This window comes from Micropterus dolomieu, linkage group LG09 (genome assembly GCF_021292245.1).
Source record: "Micropterus dolomieu isolate WLL.071019.BEF.003 ecotype Adirondacks linkage group LG09, ASM2129224v1, whole genome shotgun sequence".
Taxonomy (NCBI): domain Eukaryota; kingdom Metazoa; phylum Chordata; class Actinopteri; order Centrarchiformes; family Centrarchidae; genus Micropterus; species Micropterus dolomieu.
The window spans coordinates 9,791,004-9,816,359 of record NC_060158.1 but is presented as its reverse complement, the minus strand read 5'-3'; the positions used below and the strand labels follow the sequence as shown (position 1 = coordinate 9,816,359).

The window sequence follows — 25,356 nt, the reverse complement described above, 5'->3', positions numbered from 1 at the left end:
GGGGGGGGGGGGGGGGGGTAACAGGTAACCTAGAAACTAAGTTACATCAGACCATAACACATCTTCAGTGCATGGTTGTTTGGCAACTGCACGTGCGACTTAGGTGAAAAGCACCCTTTCTCTGATCAAATATAAAATAAATGATTTATTATTACATTATTATTAGACAATATTAAGATTCCTGCTCTTTTCCTTAAATAATAAAATGTTTTTTTCCAGGCCTAGAACATAAAATATCTATATTTACTTAATCTAAACAATTCAAAGCTGAGCAATGTGCAATTATGTGCAACAAGAGGACAACCGGTACAACACTGCTTTCATCATTTTAATGTGATTAGTTCACATATCTATTGTTTTTGCGATGACTGTGCATGAGTGTATGTTTAAGTATTTATTTGTGTATTTATTACCGTTTTTGTAATTCAGGCAGGGCACAAATTTCGTTGTACATAAATGAGTGCAATGACAATAAAAGTCTATTCTATTCAATGATTCTTTTCCTTCATGCCTAACATATTGCTCTGCATGCTTAGCAAAGAAATGTCACTTGTGTTCCTAAAAATCACGTTCTCATTGTAGATGAGACAGAAAGAAGTCACATTAGCCTGTTAACACAATAGTCTGCTGTCCACCTCTCTTAAAACTTTCTGCCCTCCGGGTCGATCTTCATTTAGGTTTAAAAAGAGAGAGTTTACCGCAGAGGGTGAAAAGGAGATAACTGCTTACAAACATCTCTTGTAGGCAGCGAGAGCATCCCCTACTCCACGTCGGTTTCTGTTGTCAGAACTACATGTGCACACCCATTCAGATCACCATCTGTTCAAATTAAAAATGTACATCAACAACATATAAAAAGGAAGTAACATTTTCTTCTGCGTTCTTCGACTACTGATTACAAGGCAGGCAGGTACATTGGTTTGACCCCAATCCTACACGCTTGGCTCTAATCCCACATTAGCCCGGACCTGCGAGCGGCCGTCAGTCAACACTCACAACTCATGAATGAGCCTCAACCGTCACTCTGAATGTTTAGATTTTCAACACAAAGTGGTTTGAAGGTTGAGCCTTGCGCAAGTGTTGATTAAAAACTAAGATTGGAGACAACACTTGAGTCACAGCTGAAGCGCGACCTAGGGTTACAGCCAACAGCTACTTTCATTATTGATTAAAGCAAATGATATGCGCAGACGTGGGTTGAAAAATGAATTTCTCTCAGGTAGACAAACTCTACTGTTTCTAAATTACCTCAAACATGTGTTTGGCATTTCTGTACCGCGATATCTCGTTACTTACTGGCTGACATATACACCGATACCAGTGCCGATATACTGACCCAGACAGTTTACTGGTCAAAAGGTCTTATTTATGTCTCATAATTTTGATTTACTAGGGCTACAATTTATTTCATTATTGATAAATATATTCATGATTTTCTCAGTTAAATAGATGAATTGTTTAAACGAATGCCTACTGCAAGATCCCGGAGTCTGATATTCATTTAACAATGATTTTAAAACAGAGAAAAGCAGCAGATCCTCACATTTGAGAAGCTTTTTCTTTTTAGGTAATTCAATTTGCTGTTTATAAACTAATCAGCTGATCTTCTAATTGTTTTACCTCCACTGCTCACCTGAGAGCTGTGAATTATCACCAGGAAGTTTGAACTGACACAGGCAAAGTTAATGTGTCACAGAGGGTGAGTGATCCAGGGAGGCACACTGGCTGCAACTGTGACCTCTGACCTCAACCCATATGATATCAACCGCCTGGGCCACTTCATTCCTCACCAGATCACACGTGCAAACCAGCCTTCATCATCAGAAGCACTTGCACTTCAATGAGGGAAGAAGTTCAGCCACACGTCCTTTATAACTACTGTACTGATATCAAACCAACACCCTCCTCAGTAGTCTAATATCTAGCTAGCCATCTTGGCCGCTGTCATCTCCTACAAAACGCGGAGACAAACGACGGGTAAACACGCGGTGTTGTGCGTGATTCCGCCGTGAAACAAGTGAAACTGGGCCGCACAGACGGCAAAACTACACTCCAGCCCAGCGGGCTGAACGGAAACATAAACAACAACAACAACAACAAGACTACCCCCTTCCCCGCGTCGTCTCATACCAGAACAAGTGGCCGCACATACTGATGACAGCGTCCCTGGCAGTGTCCAAACAAATGTTGCACTCGAAGGTGGCCCGGTCCCGCTCCCGTTCGCCCTCGCCGCTGGCGCCGCCGCTGCTGCTGCCGCCAGGTCCGTCGCGGTCGTTGCCGTTCTCCCCGGCAGGGAATCCTCCTCTGCTGGCCGGCCCGCCGTCACTCGAGGACCGGGGATCCGCGGCCGCCATAATATTAACTGTACAAGTATAAGGAAGGTAAAGTACCGACCCAACCCACACCGGCTCGACCCGAGCGAACGTTAGCTGTGAAGTCAGAGGCGACGACAAGTGTGTCACCGTCGAGGCTGCTCTGCTGCCGTCGCTCTACCTGAATGAAGACTTCCGGTTCCGGGAAAAACAGAGGGGAGGGGCGCGGAGAAAATAACCTGCTCCCACGTTATTCAACCAAAACCGATCATCGAAACAGAGGAAATAAAACCATAGATTTAAAAAACTAAAAAACAAACACAGAAACATTCCACAGTAAAACTGTTCAGCCATTCAAACAACAGCGTCATTAAATTAAACTAAACAATTTAATTAAACAAAATGACGTCCTCCTAGTATATGGTCATACTCTGATATCCCCTGTAGGAAAAGAGAGAGAGAGAGAACATCGTTCAATATGACAATCAATGCAATTATTCAGGAACAGACATATAAGCAGGTTTGAAATAATTCAAGTCTTAAAGGTAGATATTTGACACAAGGACACCCTTAAAACAGGGTATTTGGATCAAGGTAATAAAGTGGTGGTAGACCCCACCTTAAAGGATATATTCACAATTGTATGTCTTAAAACAATAGTCATGTGCCCATATGAACATTGAAACAGCTTTTGTTTGTAATAATTTATAAAGAGATCCTTACCCAAATCAGTGTCTAAAACGATATCCGCTTGATTTGATTAAGTCATACTGCTGAATCCTCAGCTCCACACTGTGGAGTGTATTTTTTGCAAGGAACAATGACTGTGGATTATGAACAGAAGAAAATATTACAGCAAGCAAATCCTCTTTCATGTTATAGTGGGCACCTGACAACTATTTTAAGACAGAACCTATACTTTAAGACCAACATCATGCCAACTGATATTGTGCTTCAACTGTGCTCCTAAAAAAACTCGGGATGTGTTTAAATCCAAGCCAAATTTCCCTTTGGGAACAACAGAGTTTAAGCCTATGGTTTAAGCTATCCTAACCAAACGTGTGCGTGTGTGTTGTATCTGAAGGCTACTTAAATTCAAAGTCATATTATTGACTTTTTAAACTCAAAATAATGACATATTATAGTAAATCAGAGTTCTGAGATAATAAGTCTAAGTTGTGACTTACAAAGCCAAATTATGAGATATTAATTGGCATGCATGTAGCTACTATTTACTCACAATTCTAATTTATCATAATTTCCTTACCTTAACTTTGTTTAAATTTTATAGCCTAGTTAATTGAGAAAGATGAAAACACACATACATAAACATTTTTTAAAAATCAAAATAGTATTTTGTATCGGACAGTCAATATCCGGAACCATCGTCGTCTATTTTGTTTCCATCCGGAGTCACGAGAAGTCGGCGCTGCAAGCGTGTTGTGTACACTAGGAATGTCCATGCCTTTAGTATCTGATAGTGATATAATTTGAACATTTGTTTGAAAGACGTCTATAAAGCGAGTAAACTGATTTAACTGGAAGATAAAACGGACATTTAAACGTCTTCACGTCGCTAACGGTTGTTTTCTGATAGCCGTATTATTGACTTTACCTACCAGCCACCATGAAGATCAAGAGACAGAAACAAGCCAAGAAAACCATAAGTTTCTACAAATACAACTTTGGCTTCAGGGAACCCTTTCAGATCCTCATTGATGGGACTTTTTGTCAGGCGGCTTTGAAAAACAAGATTCAGATCAAAGAGCAGATGCCCAAATACCTGATGGGAGAGGTGCAGCTCTGCACTACTAAGTGAGTAGATGGAACTACTTATTCTATTGTATGTGCACGTTAAACATCTTGTGTCATGTAATATCGCAGTATTTACCCGAGTCTGTCTCTGTCTGTGTTTATTCTCAGCTGTGCACTGAAAGAACTGGAGACTCTGGGAAAAGAGTTGTATGGAGCCAAAATCATCCTGCAGAGGTTCCAGGTGAGGAGATGTCCACATTTCAAGGCCCCTGTCCCCGCTTCAGAGTGTCTGCTGTCCATGCTGGAGGAGACAAACCCACACCACTACTTTGTTGCCACACAGGTAAATAAAGACACACACACACATCCACAGGAGAAATTAAATGAAAAATACTAACTGGGAAGGGACTAGACATTGAGTAGGCATCTAGACAATAGATATTGGCTCAACACTTGTAACATGCACTCAATTTATTAGGTGCATCTAGCTAAAACTAATGCAGTCTAATTAGAATATGGTTTATTGCTAATACAAAGAATTTGCCTTGGTATTTTGGTGCTTAACATAATAAGAAAAAAAGACTGCAAAAGTCAAGAATTGTAAATAAAATAGAAGTTTACAATAAAAACATGTACAACATGTGTAAAAGATGTTTTCAAAATAAAAATAGCTGTACAGTGCAAAACATTGACCAAATACTACAGCCCTGTTATAAATCCTATGTTCATGAAGCTTATAATGTGAAGTTATGTTTCAGCAACAATGAATATTGCACTGAATATTTTAACCCTAATGAAGGTAAGCTTTATTTCAGGGATGTCGTAATTACATAATTTAACTAGGTGTACTTAAAGGATTATTTCTGTATTTTTAAACCTGAGCCATATTTTCACATATTTTGGTGTCGAAAGGACTAGTAGGATTCCTTCGGGGCAATTGAGTCTGTCAAAATTATGTCCACGAAAAGTGCTTCTTCTCCCAATGAAAGGCTCAGACTGACATCATGGAAATCATCCCAGTGACTCCCGGTGACACCCTTTGTTTTTAACAGGAAGCAGAAGTCTTGCTCAAGGACACTTCTTGCTCTAAAATCTCATGCGACGCAAGTTGTGGCAGGAAGATGCCAGTGGAAATGAAGGAGAGGAGTTTGTTGTGTACAAAGAGGAGCTGCTAACAAGACTATTTTATAACGTTACTCCAACACAACAAACTCCTCTCTCCAACTCTGACTCACATTTCCATTGACGTCTTCCTGCAACAACTCGCCTCTCGCGAGATTTCAGAGCGAGAACTGTCATTGAGCCTGGAGAGATTCATAGGGATCCTTTCCATGATGTTGTCAGACACCTTGTTTAACGGTCTCAGCGTGTCACTTTTTTTGGACGTAATTTTGACGGCCGCAGTTGACTGCCAGCTGAAGCCATCTACTGGGCGGATTCCAAAACCTTTTGTACCTACTAGTCATTTCGACACCACCCAGGTTTAAAAAATACCAAAACTACCCTTTAATAAACTGGCAAATCAGTGTATATAACGTTAACTTCTTGACTTTTGTAGCATGTGTTTCCCTTAATAAAGCATACATGAAGAGTCCCATATGTATATCTCAGAGATTAAGCCAATCAAATATAATGAAAAGAATTGTGACATAATCAGGAAGAGATGTTCCTTAGGACAAACTAAATTAGGCATTTGGCATCCCATCACACTAATCTACTGGTGTATGTGTGTGTTCTCCAGGACCACACAGTAACGGCAGGTCTGAAGAAGATTCCGGGCGTACCTCTGCTCTACATCATCCTCAACACCATCGTGCTGGACAAGCCCTGCCAGACGTCCCTCGACCACGTCCAGGCTGTCCAGCTGGGAGAGCTGGTCAGCCTGACACAGCAGCAGAGCATCCGCAGCCTGAAGGAGGACCAGGGCATCGCCCAGAAGGACGGAGAGAGGCGAGAGAAGAAGAGGAAGAGGAAACAGAGCAACCCAAACCCTTTGAGCTGCATGAAGAAGAAGAAGAAAGGTGTGCCGACACCGCCGCTGAAGAAGACGGAGCAAGGGGAGAAGAGGAAAAGAAGTCGAAGCAGGAAACGAAGGACGGAGGGAGACAGCACGTCTGCTACGGCGGTTACTAATACATAGTACGGCAGGACAGACAGACAGACAGAGACTTCAGCCGATTTGTTTCTCGCATAAATATTACAAAAATAATTACAGTCTTCACATACTTCTCTTTGTGTAAATCACAAAATGCCATTTTAAAATACTGGTCATTGTATTTGTTTTATTTTGAAAAATTTTGCAACCAGTTTCCAGGATTCAGGACTTAACAGGCATGGGACTGAAACTGTTCAGAAACAGCAATATATTTGAGATTTAAGGAAAATTTTTTCGGCTTTTATACAAAATAAAAAATGCAAGTTTACAGGCACGTAGTTTAAAATACAAGATCCACTGCTGTTTGTATGGAAGTGGGTATAAAAAACTATGCATTCAGCTGTCTTTGCAGAAGCACAAAGAAGCGTGATTGTTCTTACTGTAGGCTTTTCGATGATGACAACAACGTTCATAACAAATATGTCCATACAGACTTCACTTGATCATTTTATCATGTCATTCTTTAGATTAAAATCAATAAATGAATACTGAACAGAGTATCTGATTTACATTTTAAGTTAAGAAGTGATACTGTGAGAGCACAACAAGTGAAATATCCATTGTCAAGGGAACAGTTTGTAATACTGTATGTCACCCAGTTGTTACTAAATGATTATTCATATATAAAACGGACACGATAAATTGAATCTTTGTCACATAAATCATTTTAAGAATAAAAGCAATACAAATGGTTTCTGGAGGAATTCCGCTCTGATAAAACATTTCAGGACAGAGCATGCAAGTATGGCAGGCCACTGATGTTCACATCATCTATAGGTTGAAACTGAAGCTCTTTTTTTATAAGCTGTGTCCCATTTCCATAGTACATTTAATTATATACAAGATGTACTTTACACTAATCTTTATATTATAATTTTTATCCGTTGCATGCATCACCATATAAAGGATACAATAAGTGTGTTGTCATATGTTAGCTTTTGAATGCTACTGTCAGTTCAACTTAACTAAGAGCCAGCAAAATGTCCATTTTTCAGGTGTTTTAAGGTGTTCCTGGAGCCGTTTCACCAGCATCCACAATTTTCTTTTTTTCCCCAGCTGTAAGTTTCTCCTCTATTTCCTTTGTGCATTGCAGGAGAATAGAATACAACAGCATACTCAAAACGAAAAATGAATATGTATCTTGGATTTTGGGACACAACTATAATTTTGCTGACTCTTGTGAGGCACAATAGTTGATGATGCAAGCAAAGCATTTGCAAAAACACAACCTTTAGTTTGTAATGCTTAAAGTGCTACACTACAGTTGTATCATGATTAATTGCTGGTTGAGTCTAAAAATCACTACTGTAGTAACTGTTTAAATGTTCTCTTGCAGAGACTGGATATAGTGCATGCTCCTTTAAGTGAAAATCAGTGTACATGAGAACCTTTCCCTATAGTAGAGGGACAAATGAGTCTCCAAGTAACATGGATTGATTGAGTTATCACTGTGTATACACATAGTTGTCTCCCACTGTAAACATAACTAGGCAATAGACACCCTTTAAATCAGTGGTTCTAAAACTTTTTCACGTCTAGGACCCCTAAACTGACACAAATTAGATCAGATAAGATTTTGTCCCAGGATCGCCCATTTGATAGGATTTTGGCTTTTTTTGACGTTTTATTCCAGGAAGTGTATGAAATCCATTACCATAATAGTCATACGTTCGGTCACTATGTTACTTATGGATGGACTTACAGTGAAAATAAATGATTCCCCTTTTTGGACCCCACTTTGAGAACCACTGCTTTAAATTATGTGCCTTGCCAGTGCAACGCAACAACCTTTTGGAGGAAGTAGTGCTTGTCAAGGTCAGTGACATCTGTTCCAAACAAAAAGGGACACACAGCTTTCTTTCACATTACTTAATACTAACTTAATAAAGTGGGTCTTAATTTAATAAAAATACAATAAATAATAATAAATTGATTGTAGATAGTGTCCTTTGTTTGGAGTTGCAATCCTCCTCCTCACTATGTGGAATTTTTCAAAGAAGAAACATCTTAATAATCCAACCATGTTATACTCATTCCTCCCACCACTGACATTAAACGTTTGTCGACGGAAGATAAAAATCCAAATCATACAAAAACTCTAATAAATTAAACTGTTAAATTAACAGTGTTGTGTTGTGATGCAGAGAACAGTTTTTTTTTCCTCTTTTCGAACTATAAAGTTGCATTTTCTAGATGATGTGGAAGCGAGGTCCGGGTGTAGCTATGATGTCGCTGTACGGCTCCTCCTGGACAAGCTCCACCGCCTGCTGCTTCTTCAGAACCAGGAAACTGTAGAACTTAGCAGCTGCCTGCTTCTTGTTGTTGTTCCTGCATAGATCCAGCAGGCTGACCGACTGGGCACCGGTCTTTGCCATCACCCTCTGGAAAGGTGGGAGAGAAAGAGTCAGGAAGAGAAGGCTATAACATTTTACATCTTTATTCAAAACCATATTTTAAAGTCATTAAAGCAGCGTACTTTGGTAAATCTACTGACAGAGGGCTATAATGCATGTATTGTTCCTTACATGTTGCTCTCACTTTAAGCAGCAGATGATAAGCTAAAACTGTAAAAGGGAAAGTTATGTAACATATCTCTGCTTCTGGCGCAAATGCTGTACCAGATACAGAAATCCAGTGTCTCTTGCACTCTTTAAGACATATGTAGAACCACAAAAGTGCCTTATCACTGACCAGATAAGTAGTAAGCTCTTTTAAATTAATTTGTTTTAGTTTTGGTTTTTTTTGTTTTTTTTTAAAATATAGATTATATATGCAAGTTTTGTTTGTTTCTTTTTTCTCTCATGTTTGTTATATTTTCCACAAAGAACATTTCTTTCATTTACAAAATAACCCCCAAAACATCTGTATATAGATGTGTGAGCAAGGTGGAGAACAGGGTCTCATCTGCGTAAAGTGTTTCTACTTAAAAAAGTAGTTAAAAACTCCTCTAAGCTGTAGCAGCAGATATACACACCTGGAGGCCATGAAGCATCTGCTGGGTTCTTTTGTTCCACCTCCTCTCCTCCTGGTCCTGGTCTCCTCCCTGCACCTCGTCATCCTGACAGAGAGAAACACAGTTACAAACACTAATAAAGGATACCTACTGTCAAGTACTGGATAAAATGAGTCGGTTTCTATGCTCTGTTAACTCACCCACGAATTAATACATAAAGAGGGGTGTGAAGAAAACAATAAAATAACTTCAAATAAAATCACACACATCCAAGTATACAGTGCAAATATTTGTGGATCATACCTCTTCGTCAGAGTCGTCATCATTTTTCTTCTTGTCCCTGTCGCTAAGCAGGTCTAACTCTATCAGCTGGCTGATGTTAGTGGTTTCCTCTGGGAGCAGATCCACGTTGGATGCCTCCAGCTGCTGAGACACATTAGAGGCTCTGGACTCCTCTGGCTGTTGTTGTTGATCTAAAGCTCCCATCTGGAGAAAAGAGTGTAAGCGGATACAAAGATCGTGGGTAGTTAGTGGAGTTGGTAAAGAAGACAGGGAGCAGAGCAGAGTAACAGAAGGAAGTCATTAGAGTCCTGACATCAAATATGGAAAAGGGTGTGGGGCGATTGACAGAGACTACTACTAAAGGGGGTATCTGTACTTACAGGCAGCGCTGGTTCTGTGTCCTGGGCTTTGCGTTTGAGGGCACGCTGGGAGGACGGAGGGGGCATGACCGACTCGTCCAGCGTCGTCCTGCTGCCTTCCACAGCTGAAGTCTGCAGAACACTGGCCTCTTCCATGATGGTCTGGTCTGAAGGGGAAATGGACATCCTGTATTTGTTAGAAAAACTAAAGTGGGCAAAATATTTAAATTTTGAACTAAGACCACTGAATTTTTCAGTTCATTGTCACTTAGAATCTGTGGGCATCTGAAATCACACATCCTCTTTTCTCTCGAAATATTCCCACTTAATGGAGAAACAATTAATCAAGGTCAGGTAATAATTCTCCTTTAAAAATGTTGGACAGCCACAAATTTACATTGGTGGGGAAAATATGCGCTCACAATTTTTACTTCAATCCTGTATGCAATCCGTACACATGACTATTCTATTATAATAAATACATAATAAATCAACTTTATTTACAAGTGCCTCACAAAAGAATACACATGGAATACCACAGTGGATGATAAATAACATGTAAAATGTAAAACAGAATTAGCAAAATAAAAATAAATGAATATGACAAACAATGCAGGATATAAGAAAACATAAATGATAAACAAGAAAAGAACAATCGAATAAACAGGCAGCTCAGATAAAATCAGGATGCGCCTTAGGGAAGAAATGTAATGCATACACATTTTAATATCCATTCTGTTTCTGTTTTCGCTTTCCACAAATAAATCAATCATAAATGCACACAAGCAAACATTCTTACCCATGATGTCTCTCTGCTGGTGTCCTGTTGTTTCCTCTCTGGGCACCTCCGGGTTCTCCAGATCCTTAAGGAACTCATCCAGACTGTCAGCCTCACCACCTTTCCTCCTCTTCCTGAGCTCATCTGGTACCAATGGAGTCAGACACCTTGTAAACATCTGGAGAGAGAACAGCAGAGAAAACAAAGAGGCAGATAGAGAGAACCTGCAGAAAGAAACAGTAATATCATTCTTATTACTTTGTACGATTATCCCTGGATACTGTGCATCTCTAAGGTAACGTTACCTTAAGCAGCCTGGCATTCCAGAGAGACTGAGCAGGGAGAGAGAAGAGCTTCTCGACTCCTCCGGTCTCCTTCCACATCATCAGCTTCTTGGTGGGAGGTGCCAGGTCCAGGGTGGTGACAATGTCAGAGTAGTCAGACAGCTGTGCGCGGATAGTTTTACTGTCCAACTCCTTCACGCTGTCCACAATCAGCTTCCTCTTACGCTTCGCCTTGGTCTCCTTCACTGCACAGGTCACAAGGAGAAACGGAGATGAGTCAGCTCAGTAGCGCTGATATTTGGAGAACTTCTATGTTAACATATTGTTCCTGCGTAGACTAAAATTGAGTAAACATTGCTGGTCTGGTGTATTCGTGTGCTTTCATTAATTGAACAAAATACTTTTCAGAACTCAGAACTCAAGATCACAATGTGATCTTCTTCATGCAAAGGGAAGGAAACCCATAATGTGGAACTGTATTTACTAATGACGTTGTGAGGGAAAATAAGATTAAAAGGAAATGAGGAATGCTGGAGTTGTCTCTTGAAACCAGCTGCATTACCTGTGATGTCAATGGGCTCCAGGGCGAAGGTTTCTTCCTCGTTGTGAACCAGGGTGGTCTGTTCTGTCTGGTCTGCCATGGCTGGTAGGGGCTCTGTTGGGCCTGAGTCTGGACTATCTGGGGCTCCCGCTAACAACACACAATCACACCATGTTGGATATGCATGTCATGTGATATTATTAAACTTTATTTAAACAGGTAGCCTCAAAATTAAACATACGTAGGTAACTGTGTCGTAATTTCAATTGTATGTAACCAAAGCTATTGCAACACAGCATAAAACACTCCTGTTCAAGGTCCACTGCTGATGTTATTTGTGGATCTGACCCGAGAGAGCGTCAAAGTCGTCCTCATCGTCTCCGTGGTCCTGAGGCATCATCACGCTCTCTGTGATGGCAGGAGGGTCGTCGAAGATGCCGCCTCCGTCCTCATTACTCAGCAGCTTATCCACTACACAGAGAGATATCACAATCAAGATAATTCACTAAAATTATCAATCAGCCTAAATGAGAGGGGCTACACTCTATCATCAATCTAAGCAGTAAAAACACAAAATGTTTTTTAAATAGGCTAAGGGTTCATAAAATAAATATTACTGCTAGAAGACAACCTTCACACACACTTTTCTGCTAAAAGTTTGCCATGACTCGCTTGAGCCACTAAAAGGATATACAGTACTTAAACATGTTGTAAAACTGACATCAGATGAAAACTGTGGCCAGATCCAAGCCATGGTCTTCATTATCTCCATTTTTACTTAAATTAAAAATTTTATAGCTGCAGAATGCTAACAGTGTTGCATCCATTTCACCATTCAACTGTAGTGTCAGCGTCTATATATATGACAAGGGATGTGATCTCATGTCACCGGATATTAAAACGACACCATGATGGAATGAGAGTGACATTAGCATAGAAGATGCCCACGCCACTTTTAATTTGTTCGTATGGCAACTTTTTGGGTACCTGGTGGAAACAACACCGAGTGACAGACAAGACATGAACAATACATAAGCAACATTTCAATATGTACCTGCATTGTTGTGCTTTTTATCATAGATTTTGTCATTGAAGATTTCTTAAAAATCATAACATATCATCTCATCTTGGCCTCATGAACCCAATATCATCTCATCCTGTGAGCTAAGTGGATCGTCACAACCTTAATATTGACATGATCCTACCCAGCATGCCTCCCTCATTGCTCTCCATGGGATTGTCTCCGAAGTCGTCCTTGTACTGGTCATCGTACTCCAGATGGTTGGACTTGTCAGCCATCGGGTTAGCTCCACCCTCAGCCTCCAGCAGGAGGTTGGAAGCTGACGCTCCCATGATGTCCACCTCAAAGGCACTCTCCTCCCGCATCATCTCCCGGTCGTCCATACCAAAGTCAGCTAGACAAAAGGAAACTTGTCTTTCTAAGTATATAGTGTGTAATGTGATTGAGTGGAGGAAGTTATAGTGTCAACTAACAATGAAAAGTCCATCACGTGGTCGAACTGTCCAAGAGGTTTACAAATGTGACCGTCAAGCATGACATTACTGAACAAAAGCATGCACACTCAGAAGAAAGAAGCCTACCGAAGTCATTGTCCTGCAGCAGGTTGAGGTTGCCCACCTCCTCTCTCATGGTGATCTCCTCCACTCTGCTCTGGTTCAAGTTGAACTGCTGAGCAACGTCAATATCGCTGTACAAAACACACCGCGCAGTCAATTCTATACCTATCTTGTGTTTACAGCACTTCTCTTCAAATGGATTTTTTTCTTTTTTTGCGAGCAGTGGAAAAGATGAAATGTGCTGCTACAATATATCTGCACTTCAATTCTTATTCAATGTCTTCCAGCTGTTATTTTGTAGTGAAGTGCTTTTCAGTTCACCTGTGTTGTCTCATTTAACATTTGTTACTGTTTACCTACCATACCCAGAATGAAGAAAGGGGTTATGTGCACATGGAGAGCTATCAAAAGAATTCTTCCAGTTGAAAAAAGAAAACACGCTTGGCTCTACAATATTTATGAATAATGAACACTACAGGCAGAAATATACTAGAAGGTCCATAGATATTGGTGTTTTTGGGCAAGAAAAATGTCAACAATAGTAGCACATGTTGTGGGCTACCCTAGTGGTCTAGCAATTAAGGTGCTAACCATAAACTGCAAAATCCCTGTTGACATGACACTTTTTCTTCCTAATTCTCTCTCAGGAAGAGGTAGACCAACAGAGGACTCACTCTAGGTCTGGTAGTGGCTGATCAAAATCATGGAACTCCTCAGGCAGCGTGATCGCGTTGTAGGCTGCTTCTCTGTTCTCCTCTGGAAGATCCACCACACCTGAAACACCACAGTGTAGGAAAGGAGTTACAGCATGTGACATATCTCAAGTGACAGGGATGAACCTGGCTCAGTTTGATAATATGTACTGTATGTATGTATGTAAATAGGAGCAGTTTTAAAAAAGATCCTAAGATGGGCGAAAAAGTACAGAAAACTGAGAACAATTTAACAATAATTAATTTCAACTAAATATATGAGTACATTTGAAATATGTTTTTGCGTATACAGGGGGAAGGGGAAGGAATCAATATGTATTTATACTGTATATATATGTGTATGTACAGCAAGTATTGCATGTTGGTGTGCATATTTCAGAAGATGTATCAGAAGAACTTGCCCCATGCTCTAGTTTTAGATTTAAATAAGTATAAAATAAAACATTAAAGAATTTTTGACATGTGTGCCGGTGTTTGTTTATGAGTGTCTGATTAATTTGTACTGCCATAGATAAATCTATAACACTAACAAAACTGAACGTTATCTTTTTTAAAAGGACATGTGAAAGGCTCCAATCTCTGTCTCAACCAGTCTGATGGTTTTGGGATTTATAGAGTAAGTTCCATTTTGTCCCCGACCTGGTCTAAAAGCCATCTTGATCTTGATGAAAGCCTCGTTACAATCTGCCAGCAAGTACTTGGCCTTCCTGTGGTAGATCCTCACCACCCCCAGCAGCAGATGCCCTGATGTTCGTAAAGCCATTTTCACCTGTACAAAAAAAAAATCATGATAAGAAGGTAAATGCACAGATGATCAGTGGTGATGCTCTAGCATAAACCTGCAGCTTTTACGTAAACTTTACTCCTCTGCTGTTATGTAGTCTTGAAATCCTAAATCAGTCTTACAATTGATAAAATGTTTCAGCATCATGTAACAACAGAAATGAAATAATGATACTAAGGCTGCAACTAATAGTTATTTAAATTCATTACAGAATATTCAATAAGCTGAAAAGTTATGTTAAAATGCATACTTAAGTTTAACCTGCAGACACAAAAAACTTTTTTGAGAATAATTTTCTATTAGACAAAATCAATCACTCTGGTTTAGCACTAGCATAAAACTGTCTTTGCAGCCTTGATAGACTTAAAGACAGTCAGGGAGCTATCAATGCCAAAAGTCAAATTTAGATGATACATCATAGGATACATTGTTGATGATGTTCACTTGCAACAGTAACGATATAAAAAAACATGATCAATTTTGTGGTCAATTGTGTAAATACATCAGCTTATATGTAGAAAGGCAGCCAGAACTTTGTTATATCTCAACTTTTTATATCAGATTTTGTGTTGAGCTCAGTTCCCAAAATAGAACCTTGTAGGAAGATGCAACACAAATCAACACACGGCAACAAAAAAGGACAATTAAAATCATTATCTCCTGTCAAAGTGACATGGGGGAGGCTATGAAAGATAAGACCCTAAGAAACTACCTTGGGTGAGATGATGCTCTCCACGCTGCTCTCCAGATTGCACTCAAACACATGGGCCTTGGTCAGCTTCTTGTCCCAGTGGGCCGCCAGCCAGATTTTGGCCAGCGGCCCACGTTTGCTGAGGACAAAGTGGGCGTAAAACATCTCAGCGCCTTCTCACCACAAGGGAAAGGGGAAAGGGGGAGGCGTCGTGCCTGGAGAGAGGAGAAAACACAGTATAATGCCGATGACTGAAATGAATTAACTCTGAATAGGTAAACACAGCATGACAGTTAAAAAGGACACATTCATTGTTTTGTTTAAGCTTTTGCAAGCAGACTCTTTGAAGATGCTGACATGATTGTCTAGATAAACAGGAGAAGTGACAGCAGTTCATAACAGGGTGCAAGCTGATTAATTGAGACTTCTCAAAAACAATGCCATTGGTATGGCAGCTAGAGCTAACAACGAATTAATTACTAGTTGTCAACTAAATTAATCACCAACTATTTTGATAACTGATTTGTCCGTTTAAGTAATTTTTAAAACACTTCTCTGATTCCAGCTTCTTAAAAGTGAATATTTTCTGGTTTCTTTACTTCTCTATGACAGTAAACTGAATATCTTTGGGCTGTGGACAAAACAAAACATTTGAGGACACCATCTTGGGTTTTAGGAAACAATGATTTTTCCATTTTCTGACATTTTATACACCTAAAAACTAATCAGAATCGAAGGAGCTTTATTGCCAAGTAGTGTTTTACACATACAAGGAATTTGCTTTTTTGTTAAGGTGCTACACGCAGACAGACATACAGCTGACATAAATAGATGCAGAAATATATAAATATGTAATAAACAAATGCAAGTTATATAAGAATAACAGAAGAATAGAGAAAAATAATACAACTGACAATATAAAAAAATTAAAATAAGAATGGAACAACAACAATTTACAATTAACAACAAATATGTGCAATGTGCCAGGTTCGTGCATGATATGACATGAAGTGATATTTACATGTGCAAAGACGATTGTATTATTTGAATGGGGGTGGGGGGGTGGAGTGTCAGTGGGGGGCTCGGGCCTTGTTGATGAGTCCAGCTGCAGACGGGTAGAAGCTGTTTTTGTGGCGAGAGGTTTTGGTCCTGATGGACCACAGCCTCTTGCCAGAGGGGAGAGTCTGAAACAGTTTGTGACCGGTATGGGAGGCGTCAGCTGCAATCTTTCCTGCTTGTCTCAGAGTCCTGGAGGCGTACAGGTCGTGAAGTGATGGAAGATTGCAGCCAATCACCTTCTCTGCAGAGCGAATGATGCACTGCAGCCTGCTCTTCTCCCTGGCAGCGGCAGCAGCGTACCAGATGGTGATGGAGGAGGTGAGGATGGACTCAGTGATGGCGGTGTAGAAGTGCACCATCATTGTCTTTGGCAGGCTGAACTTCTTCAGCTGCTGCAGGAAGTACATCCTCTGCTGGGCCTTCTTGGTGAGGGAGGTGATGTTCAGCTCCCACTTGAGGTCCTGGGAGATGATGGTGCCCAGGAAGCGGAATGAGTCCACAGTGGCGACAGGGGAGTCACTCACGACCATCTCCACTGTCTTCAGAGCGTTGAGCTCCAGACTGTTCTAGCCGCACCAGGTTACGAGATGGTCAATCTCCCACCTGTAGGAGGACTCAACCCCACCTGAGATGAGCCCAATGAGGGTGGTGTCGCTGGCGTAGGTTCCTGGGGAGTCCAGGTGCTGGAGGATGTAGTGAAGGGCGATGTTTACTGCATCATCTACAGACCTGTTGGCTCTGTAGGCGAACTGCAGGGGGTCCAGGAGTGGGTCTGTGATGGATTTTAGGTGGGACAACACAAGGCGCTTGTTCTCCACTCCATCGCTGCTTGATTGTTGTTGCTCCTAACCCGGTGCCTCTTGATCCCTCAAGCGCTCGCGTAACCTGCATGCTCTGTTTCCCTGTTCTTGGTTTTTCCAGAGTCACTAATCCTGTTTGTCTGTCTGTCTCACCTGCCCTCTCCCCTCGGACTTCCCCCACGGCGTCCTCCCAGTGTCCCCTGGCTCTCTGGTCTCCGTCTCCTCGGTTCCCCATGCCTTCGTCTCCCCGGCATCCACCTCTCCCCTCAACTCCAGTCCCTCAACCGCTGCAACTCCCCTAATAAAACCTGTTAATCTTCAGCATTGCATTTGGGTCCATTCTGTCCATACCCCAACAGAAAACATCAGTGCAGTCCAACCAAGATCCTCTACAGCTTCACTGGTCCATTTCTTTGATGTCCTCACTACAGGTTTACAGAGTTTTAATTTCTGTCTGTAAGCAGGAAATCAGGTGGACCATGACATGACCAGAGTGTAATCAATTAATCAAAAAACATATTGACGGATTAACTGACAATGCATTAGTTGCAGCCCTAATGGCAACAGTGCTGCAGTTTGGCAAGCCCCTCCACTGTCTCAAAACCAGCACACAAAGACTCAGAGCTTACCCTCAGCCATCAGGACTGTGAAGTCTGATCCTGGCAGGGCCCCAAACTAGGGACCACACTCCCTACAATTAACTGTACATTCTTTCTATCTAGTATTTTTTAAACAGCACTTATTTTCTTGAACTTTAAAGTTTTTTCTTGCCAAATAATTAAGTAAAATGAGTAATAAGCGTGAGCCAAGTTAAAAACTGCCAAGCTCAACTTTTAAGCCAATATACATTCCCAATTTCACTATAATTAGTAACACATGAAATCGCATAGTTCTTTATAGGAAACACTTGGTAAATTAGAAGAGAAGAGATTTTTTGGAAATTATGACATGTAAAAGACATTGTACAACAGGGCTCTACAGAGTTTTCCACTCGCATTGATGTGTGAACTGGAAAAATAATTTACAAGCAAAGTGTGCAAGCAAAGATTACAACCTACCGAAACCACCAATGTAGACCATTTTTCTTACACAATGAATTAATGAATAAAAACACTACACAAAAATTAAACTGCTGTATTGTCCAACTGGAATTAATAACATCCTAGTAAGCTATATGCTATTTTGAAATTATAATGAATATAGTAACAACTTATAATTAATATATTAATATTATACTAACAGTATACTACCCTATTAACATTATACTTTTTATTTAACGTTATAATATTATACAAATGCACTCATTTATACTAGTTACTCATCAGCTGTGGATACTAGAGCTTCTGCAGTGGAAAGATATGTCTAGCCAACACGTTCCCCTTGTTCCTTGCCCTTAATGCATCAGTAATTACAATTCAATACATGATTCTGAAATTGTCCATTCTGCATACCTTTTACTTTTAAGTACCTATTGATGCTAATACTTTCGTACTTTTAAATACAAGTACCTCTTCCCCCACTGGATGCTTGTCACTTTACATTTAACTGTACATCCCGTGGTCTTAAGGTGGTGAATAAACATGCTTGAACCCTTGACAATCTGTGTCTGTCAGGTGATGATGTAAAACTGTTACGTTACCTGCAGCACTATATTGTACCTGCTACACCAAACGTAACGTTAGACAGGCCAGCTGCAAAACACAATGAGCCAGTAACCTTATACAAAGGTAAGCGCCCAGCATTTTGGAAAAGCAGACATGTATCGTTAACAGAAAAGAGACCAGCGTTAGATCTTACAGGTTACAGTTACACTAACGTTACACCGCATTAACCGCTGATGCTCTCCCCTGCTGTATCACAACAGGTGATGATGCGGACAAGCTACAGCGTTAGCCACTGTCATTCAAAACCTGAGCACCGCGAAGCCAGCGAGTGTTTTAGTGCTACACAACTTCACACAAAACACAAACCTAAATGACTCACCGGTTAGCCGTGTCGTGCTTGTCTCGTATTTTTTTTGTCGTCTGCTGGTGGTGGCTGTTCTTCCACCCCTCCTTCCGACTAAAACAAACAAGATGGCGTCCCCCCTCTCCACGCCGGGCTGATTGGATGCAGAGTGGTGCTGATGTGGGAGAGAGGGATGGATGCTGAGCCAAAGGTGCCACATTACTAAAATCCTTCTCCCATCTCCACATTGTTAGCGTATTAGTACAACAAATTAGAAGTACTCATGCAGAATGAGGCTTTTCATAGTGATATATTATATACAGCTACTTATTTTAACACTGTAGGTTAGCCAGTGGAGGTGAAGCAATTTATGTCTAATTTATAGCAATGGATCATATCTTAAAAGCTGAGCATATGTTTTGTATTTAGAATATGAATCTGCAAAGTTATCAAATATAACTGTTAAATACATACATGGAAAATATGCTACATAAATATTGGGCTAAGTTTTTTGTAATGTAGTGGGATAGAAGGTCTTTTAATCAATTTAACATCATTTAAATTATTTAGATTAGTTTCAGTTTTGTGTTCATGTTGATCTTGTTAGGCCCTACATGTCGGCGGTTCAATCCCCAGCTCCTCCAGGCATGTCGAAGTGTCCTTGGGCAAGTGGCTGTTCCACCAGTGTATGAATGTGTTTGAATGTTAGTTTCTGTTTGAGCACTTAGGCTCAGTGTATGAATGTGTGTGAATTGTGAATGTGTTGTAGTGTAGCAGTGCTTTGAGTGGTCGCAAAGACTAGAGAGGCGCTATACAAACACGGAGCACTTTAGTTCTATTCAAAAGTTCTATGCAAAAAGTTTGTCCTGAAATATACACTATTGCCAGGAGCATGACAGCACAAAGAACAGTAAGTTGCTTATGTGACCCTGAACCAGCTTAGCTGACAGAGGACTGAGCATTGCAGGCCCTTAAAGCACATCTGCTCTCAGTGGTGGAGGAACTGTCAGACCCTTACTTAAGAAAAGTACTAATACTACACTGTGAAAATACTGTTACAAGTAAAAGTCCTGCATTGGAAATGTAAGTAAAAGTAGGCTATAATCATGAAAATTTACATAGTAATAGTATTCAATGCAGAAAAATGGACTCTGTGTTATACTATTATTTATTACATCATAACATTATTATTACTCATGCATTAATGTAAAAGCAAGATTTTATTTTTCATTTGTAGGTATTTGATGTTTTTATTTAATATTACATTTATATATTTTGTATAGGACTGCCAGTAATGATTTCAGAATCAGGAAATGAAAAATAATTAAAATGAATGATTATCAATGATTATTAATTTTCAGTCAATCTATAAATAAACTAGTTGTTGCATCTCTACATTTTCATTTTTGTGTGCAAAAACCCTGATTTGTAAAGTAACTGAAGCTGTCAATTAATTATAATGAAGTAAAAGGTAAAATGTTTGCCTCTGAACAGTAGTGGAATAGAAGTAGAAAGTGGCATGAGAAGAAAATGCTAAAAGTAAAGTATATGTACCTCACTTTTGAACTTAAATAAAGTAGACTACTTGCGTACATTTCACCACTGTTCCAGTTTCAGTTTAAAGTTAATCCTGAACTCTCTACAGCTGTTTTTAGACAGGGAATAAAAATTTGAGGGTGTTAGAAAGCAAGTCTACAAAGACAGCTCTTTAGCTCCACTCTGGAAGAGTAATGTAGACACAATTTGTTTTCCCTGTTTCCTATTTTCCTATGACAGACACAGTTTCTTTTAATGACCTTCAAACTGCACCGGCATTTGTTCAAGGTTTCCTCTCAAGTTTCTTCTGTACTTTGTCTTGCTCAGTACTGTCCAACTGTCCTGTGTGTTAACTTGACCTTTCAGTTCGTTTCAGTCTCTAAATGTAAATACACACAAAACACATAAATACACACAAACAAAACCACATTCATACCATGTAAAAATGATTGCACACAACATGCACTGCAAGACTTTTCCTGTGACAGTCTGCAGACAGATAAAAGTACCACCAGGGGGTAGCAAAGTAGGCTAAAAGGTAACAAACCCTTCAGATAACACAAATGATCCCATCAGCATTGCACTCAGTTGAAAGTCATACAAAATGTCAGGGGCAAAATGGGGAAGTGGAGGCGCTTCACTGGAGAAAAAAATCACCAGACTGTGGAGGATTAACACTCATAAGACTTGAATAGAAGTACTGGACTGCTTGAGACTTGCCCATGTTAACTTGGGCCTTGACGTGGGACTTCATCGCGAAGACTTGAGCATTAACATGTAACTTGTCCCACCTCTGGTTAGAGATAAATCAGTCAGTGGTGTTTCTATAACCTGCCCAGTTATAAACATACACATACATTCATACCTCCACTGCTGCACGTTTAAGTCCAACCCTGCCTCCTAGAAGTGACGTTTATATTCAGCTAATTTGCAACAGCAAATATGATTTGCAACGCTCAGATTATATTTTCTATTAACATAATGAGGAAAATGTAGAGACTAAAGCATTATTAAACATTTTAATGATCATGTTTAGACACTCCTCAAAATAAAAACATATCACAGAACTGTTTTCTGGCACACCATGCTTTATATAAATCACCATACATGTATAAAACATGCACAATCATCCTTCTCTTCAAAAATATTATCAAAATATCATTACTCTTAGTTGATAAAAAAAAAAGAGAAATATCATTACAATCATCTTTTTACAATATTCTTTAGCAAATATACTTTTTCATCTCAACATATCAGTAATTAAAAGGTGAAATATCCCTTTTTTTCAATATCAGTAAAACAAATTTACCATTCTTTTGTTATCAGACTAATCTTTCTAAATACAGTGCATTCGAATAACTTCCATCACTTAACATTCATGAATAACCATAAATAATTTCAGTGCATTTGAACTTAACACATCATTCCATTAAGTTAATTTCCAATTGTTCTGTAAATAATCCTGTTATTTGCAAACAAACAGACTCTACAAGTCTGTTTTCCTCATTCAACAAGAAAGAAATCCAGAATTTCTCTCTCTTCAGAAGTAATTTCTCCAAATCTTCCTCTCTTTGACAGAAACACCTTCTTAATTTTCAGGGAAGAGACTGAATGATTCATTTCTATGAAATGTGCTGCTCTGTTATTATTATTATGGTTTTCCCTACACATGTTTCAGCAGCACTATGTTAAGGTTATGGATCATGGTCAAGTTTTATACAGAAAATGACACAATCATGATTATTTAACCAAAACCACAGTCTCCCCCTAACTGTATTGTGGTGGATCGACCCAAGAGCAGAGAGAGAGACTCAATGTCAAGGTGTAACAAAAATTGTTTAATAACAAACTGATCTTTGCAGGGGTAGTGTGGTCGAGGAGGAGTGGAGTGTATGGTGGAGTAATGGAGATGTCAGCTGGCATGCTGTGGCTTCTTGCTGTAGAGTGAGGCAGAGTGGCATGGCTGGCAGAGTGTGGAGGCACTCGGCACCAGGGGAAAGACACAAGGTATTAGATGGAGATCCAAAGAAGACACAAGTAGCTCAATAGAAAGAAGTAGGCTGATAAACTGTTACCACAGTAGACCACGCCCACATACACAGACGTCAATAGACACACACACAGCAGAGAAAAAGAGAGAAAACCCCAAACACATAGAAAACAAAACACACTATTCCCAAGCACAAACAAAGCACAATTGTTGCCAGAAAGAAGAACCCCAGAAAACTATTTAGTAAAATCAAACTTACTTTCTAGGAGACAGGGTTTGTTTAGCCACATAAGGATACACACGCTGCTCTAATCCACCACCTGAGACTCAGCTTGTGTATTTGGCAGCTTGTTTGTCCCTGACATCGCCGTCATGCGTCACCCTGCTTCCTTGACCTTCAAGACTGACGGCCCAATCCCTCCAACCTCTTCTCACGCTCCACGGACCTCTGCACAAATGGAGTCATAGCTCATGTCTTACGAGCTCTGACAAGTGCCCTCTCTCTCCAGCGCGCTCATCCATCTGTCTTGAAAGATTACTGTATGACATTTATTTAATGGTCAATGTATGGAGCAGAACTTGGCTGAGAGTGTTTTAATAGGGTGTTGGACATCACAAGGTCTTGCCAACACTCTCTCTCTCTCTCACACACACACACACACACACACACACACACACAAACTTCTTTTTGTTTCCTATGACATGACATAGCACTGAAAGCGAGCTAAACATCTCATCAGAGTAAAGAATTACCTTGGGATAAAAAAAGCTGTGCACTCGAAAGCATTGACTCTCGATTCTCACAGGCAGGCCCATAAGTCAGGCAGGAAAATACACTAGACCCCTGTCTCATCTCTGTACAGAAGTCAGGGGGGAAAACTGCTCACAGTCGCCAAAAACCATCCCACAAACCCCACGGGAATGGACTTAACTCGGGCACAAAGGACCTGGTTATATTTCACTGTAGGTTGGCCTTTGTGGGTCTGAATCGGCTAACACTGAGGCTGTGTCTACCTCCTCGCCCAACCTGTCTGTCTCCTAAGCTGACAAGCAGATCTTATTTAGGGAGAAGCACTGAAAAAGTCCGCTGGGGGATTGATGGATTTTGTGTGTGTGCTGTACATGCAGGCACACACACACACACACACACACACACACACACACACACACACACTCACAGGTTTACTCTTTGGCACTTTGTCCAAATGAGAGCTCACTCACTCACAGCACATTTCTCACACTAGAATTGTGTGGGGGCAAAAAAGAAAGAGAGAAAGGGGGAAGAAAAACGGGGAGGGTGTGGTGGCAGGGGTTGGGGGGGTCCTTTCAGTTCTTTTTGGAGGCAACAATAGTCTTTGTCCGAGATCTTCCACCATTCTTATTAAGGTTACTGAAAGGAGGAGGAGGCGGGGGGTAGAAGGAGAAGGAAGAGGAGGAGGAGATGGGGCATGCAGGCGGAGAGCGGTTTCTCCATAGTAACAATGACAAAACAAGCCGGTTCAACACTGGGCAGGCAAAAGGGATGATTGCAGCTGCTGAACAGAAGCACACAGACTTGTGCTGCGGAGTACTGTTCACATAGGGGACAGAGGAAGACCAGTACAGAGAGATAGCCATAGTGAGGAGATCTGGTGGAGTGAAAAGAAGCAAAGAAACAGAGAAGATTCCCAAAGTTTTATGAGAAGGTTTATACCAGGGAGGCAACAAGTGAATCACACGTACACCTGCCCGCACTTTCATACCCTCGCAGCATGGACCGAGACAGTCACAGTGAGGATACTTTGTCCACCATGGTTCTGGAGAACATTAAAAACAAACTGATTCATGCCTTCAGGGCGACAGGAGAGTCTGGACGAGATCCTCAAGACTCTGGCTCCACCGTCAGACCAGTCAGCATCGGCAGGAGTTATCAAGCTAATGAAGAGCTGAGGAGGGCGCAGATAGATGGAGCGATAACCTGGCTGAGGTCTGAACTGGTAAGCTAACTGATGGCTCCATCTTTTCTCTGTAGTTTGCAAAAAATTCTGTCAGTTGTCATGTCCAGAAATGTCTCTGATTCATCTATTGTCAGGTCATTAAAGGAGAGGACATTTGGAGGAAAGGACCAGTAGCTTTTTGTCTTTGCACCTAATACATTATAGCTTCCAACATGCTGATTCAGTTCTTTCATTGTCATGCAGCTGGAGATGCGCTCACAGGACCTCCAGCTGGCTCAGACCCTGCTGGGGCTCAACACAGAGATCCAAAGACTAAGGAGGGAGAGTTTCAGAGGAGTGGAAGTAGAGGGGGATGATCGGCCGTAACCGGCCCCAGTAGGGAGCCCCTTCTCTGGGGTAGAGCAGGTGGAAAAGTGCTCTTACTGGAACCCATAATGGCTTGGATGTAACTGAAAACTCAAAAATTTAAACAGAAAAGACTGAATGCATTTGCTTTTGATAATGGTTCATTGTAAGAAAATGTGTCATGGTAAAAAGAAAAATAGACACCAGTTGCGTGTAAAGAAAACCCGGTAGAGAAATAAGAAAGAAGTAATGTTGTTGCATTTGTGTGATGCTGGCATTATTTTTTAGGTATTGCACTTTGTGCTGAGGAAAGCAGTTTTTACATGTTTTGTTTCTTCAGGAAACAAGGCATTATGAATGTAAAAATCCCTTTTGTCACAATTTTACGTTGACATTTTTTGTGATTTGACAAAAATAAAATGTGCACCCTCAGTGATTTCACGTCTTTATTGTGCTGGCATACTGTACCACTGCAGTACAGTACCTGTGTGAAATACTGCTAGAAGTTCACATATGGTTAATAAATACATCCGCATCTCACTTCCAAACATTTCTAG

General features: G+C 40.5%; 5 protein-coding genes across 6 annotated transcripts in view; 2 read left to right on the top strand and 3 right to left on the bottom strand.

Annotated features, from left to right (window-relative positions):
* The window catches only part of rnf5 (ring finger protein 5), a 10,100-nt gene extending 7,600 nt beyond the window's left edge, over positions 1-2,500 (bottom strand). The window contains exon 1 of the mRNA XM_046058487.1: positions 2,131-2,500. Coding sequence (XP_045914443.1) covers positions 2,131-2,354 — 224 coding nt within the window. The 5' untranslated portion in view covers positions 2,355-2,500. The remainder of the gene's footprint in view (positions 1-2,130) is intronic.
* Positions 1-25,356, bottom strand: part of zgc:114119 (Mediator of RNA polymerase II transcription subunit 30-like) — a 69,196-nt gene that overhangs the window by 11,493 nt on the left and 32,347 nt on the right. The window lies entirely within an intron of this gene.
* Positions 3,713-6,715, top strand: utp23 (UTP23 small subunit processome component). The gene is made up of 3 exons (XM_046058486.1): positions 3,713-4,127; positions 4,236-4,410; positions 5,809-6,715. Exons 1-3 carry the CDS (start codon positions 3,940-3,942, stop codon positions 6,205-6,207), a joined length of 762 nt encoding a protein of 253 aa, XP_045914442.1. The 5' UTR covers positions 3,713-3,939; the 3' UTR covers positions 6,208-6,715.
* On the bottom strand, positions 6,330-22,952 carry LOC123976367 (double-strand-break repair protein rad21 homolog A-like). Its single transcript, XM_046058477.1, has 15 exons — positions 22,777-22,952; positions 19,028-19,166; positions 15,207-15,400; positions 14,350-14,479; positions 13,672-13,771; positions 13,022-13,128; positions 12,625-12,834; positions 11,768-11,890; positions 11,441-11,569; positions 10,900-11,123; positions 10,616-10,772; positions 9,838-9,983; positions 9,479-9,661; positions 9,197-9,280; positions 6,330-8,603 (listed from the first exon to the last, which is right to left on the bottom strand). The coding sequence occupies exons 3-15, from the start codon at positions 15,348-15,350 to the stop codon at positions 8,412-8,414; spliced, it is 1,929 nt and encodes a 642-aa protein (XP_045914433.1). The 5' UTR covers positions 15,351-15,400; positions 19,028-19,166; positions 22,777-22,952; the 3' UTR covers positions 6,330-8,411.
* On the top strand, positions 18,731-25,152 carry si:ch211-153f2.3. 2 transcript variants are annotated; one of them, XR_006826344.1, is made up of 3 exons: positions 18,731-18,771; positions 24,352-24,493; positions 24,698-25,152. XR_006826344.1 is itself a non-coding variant. In XM_046058491.1 (2 exons), exons 1-2 carry the CDS (start codon positions 24,269-24,271, stop codon positions 24,818-24,820), a joined length of 348 nt encoding a protein of 115 aa, XP_045914447.1. In that variant the 5' UTR covers positions 24,086-24,268; the 3' UTR covers positions 24,821-25,152. The 2 variants fall into 2 exon arrangements, 1 of the variants encoding a protein (XP_045914447.1); XM_046058491.1 differs by lacking the exon at positions 18,731-18,771 and having other exon boundaries at positions 24,086-24,493.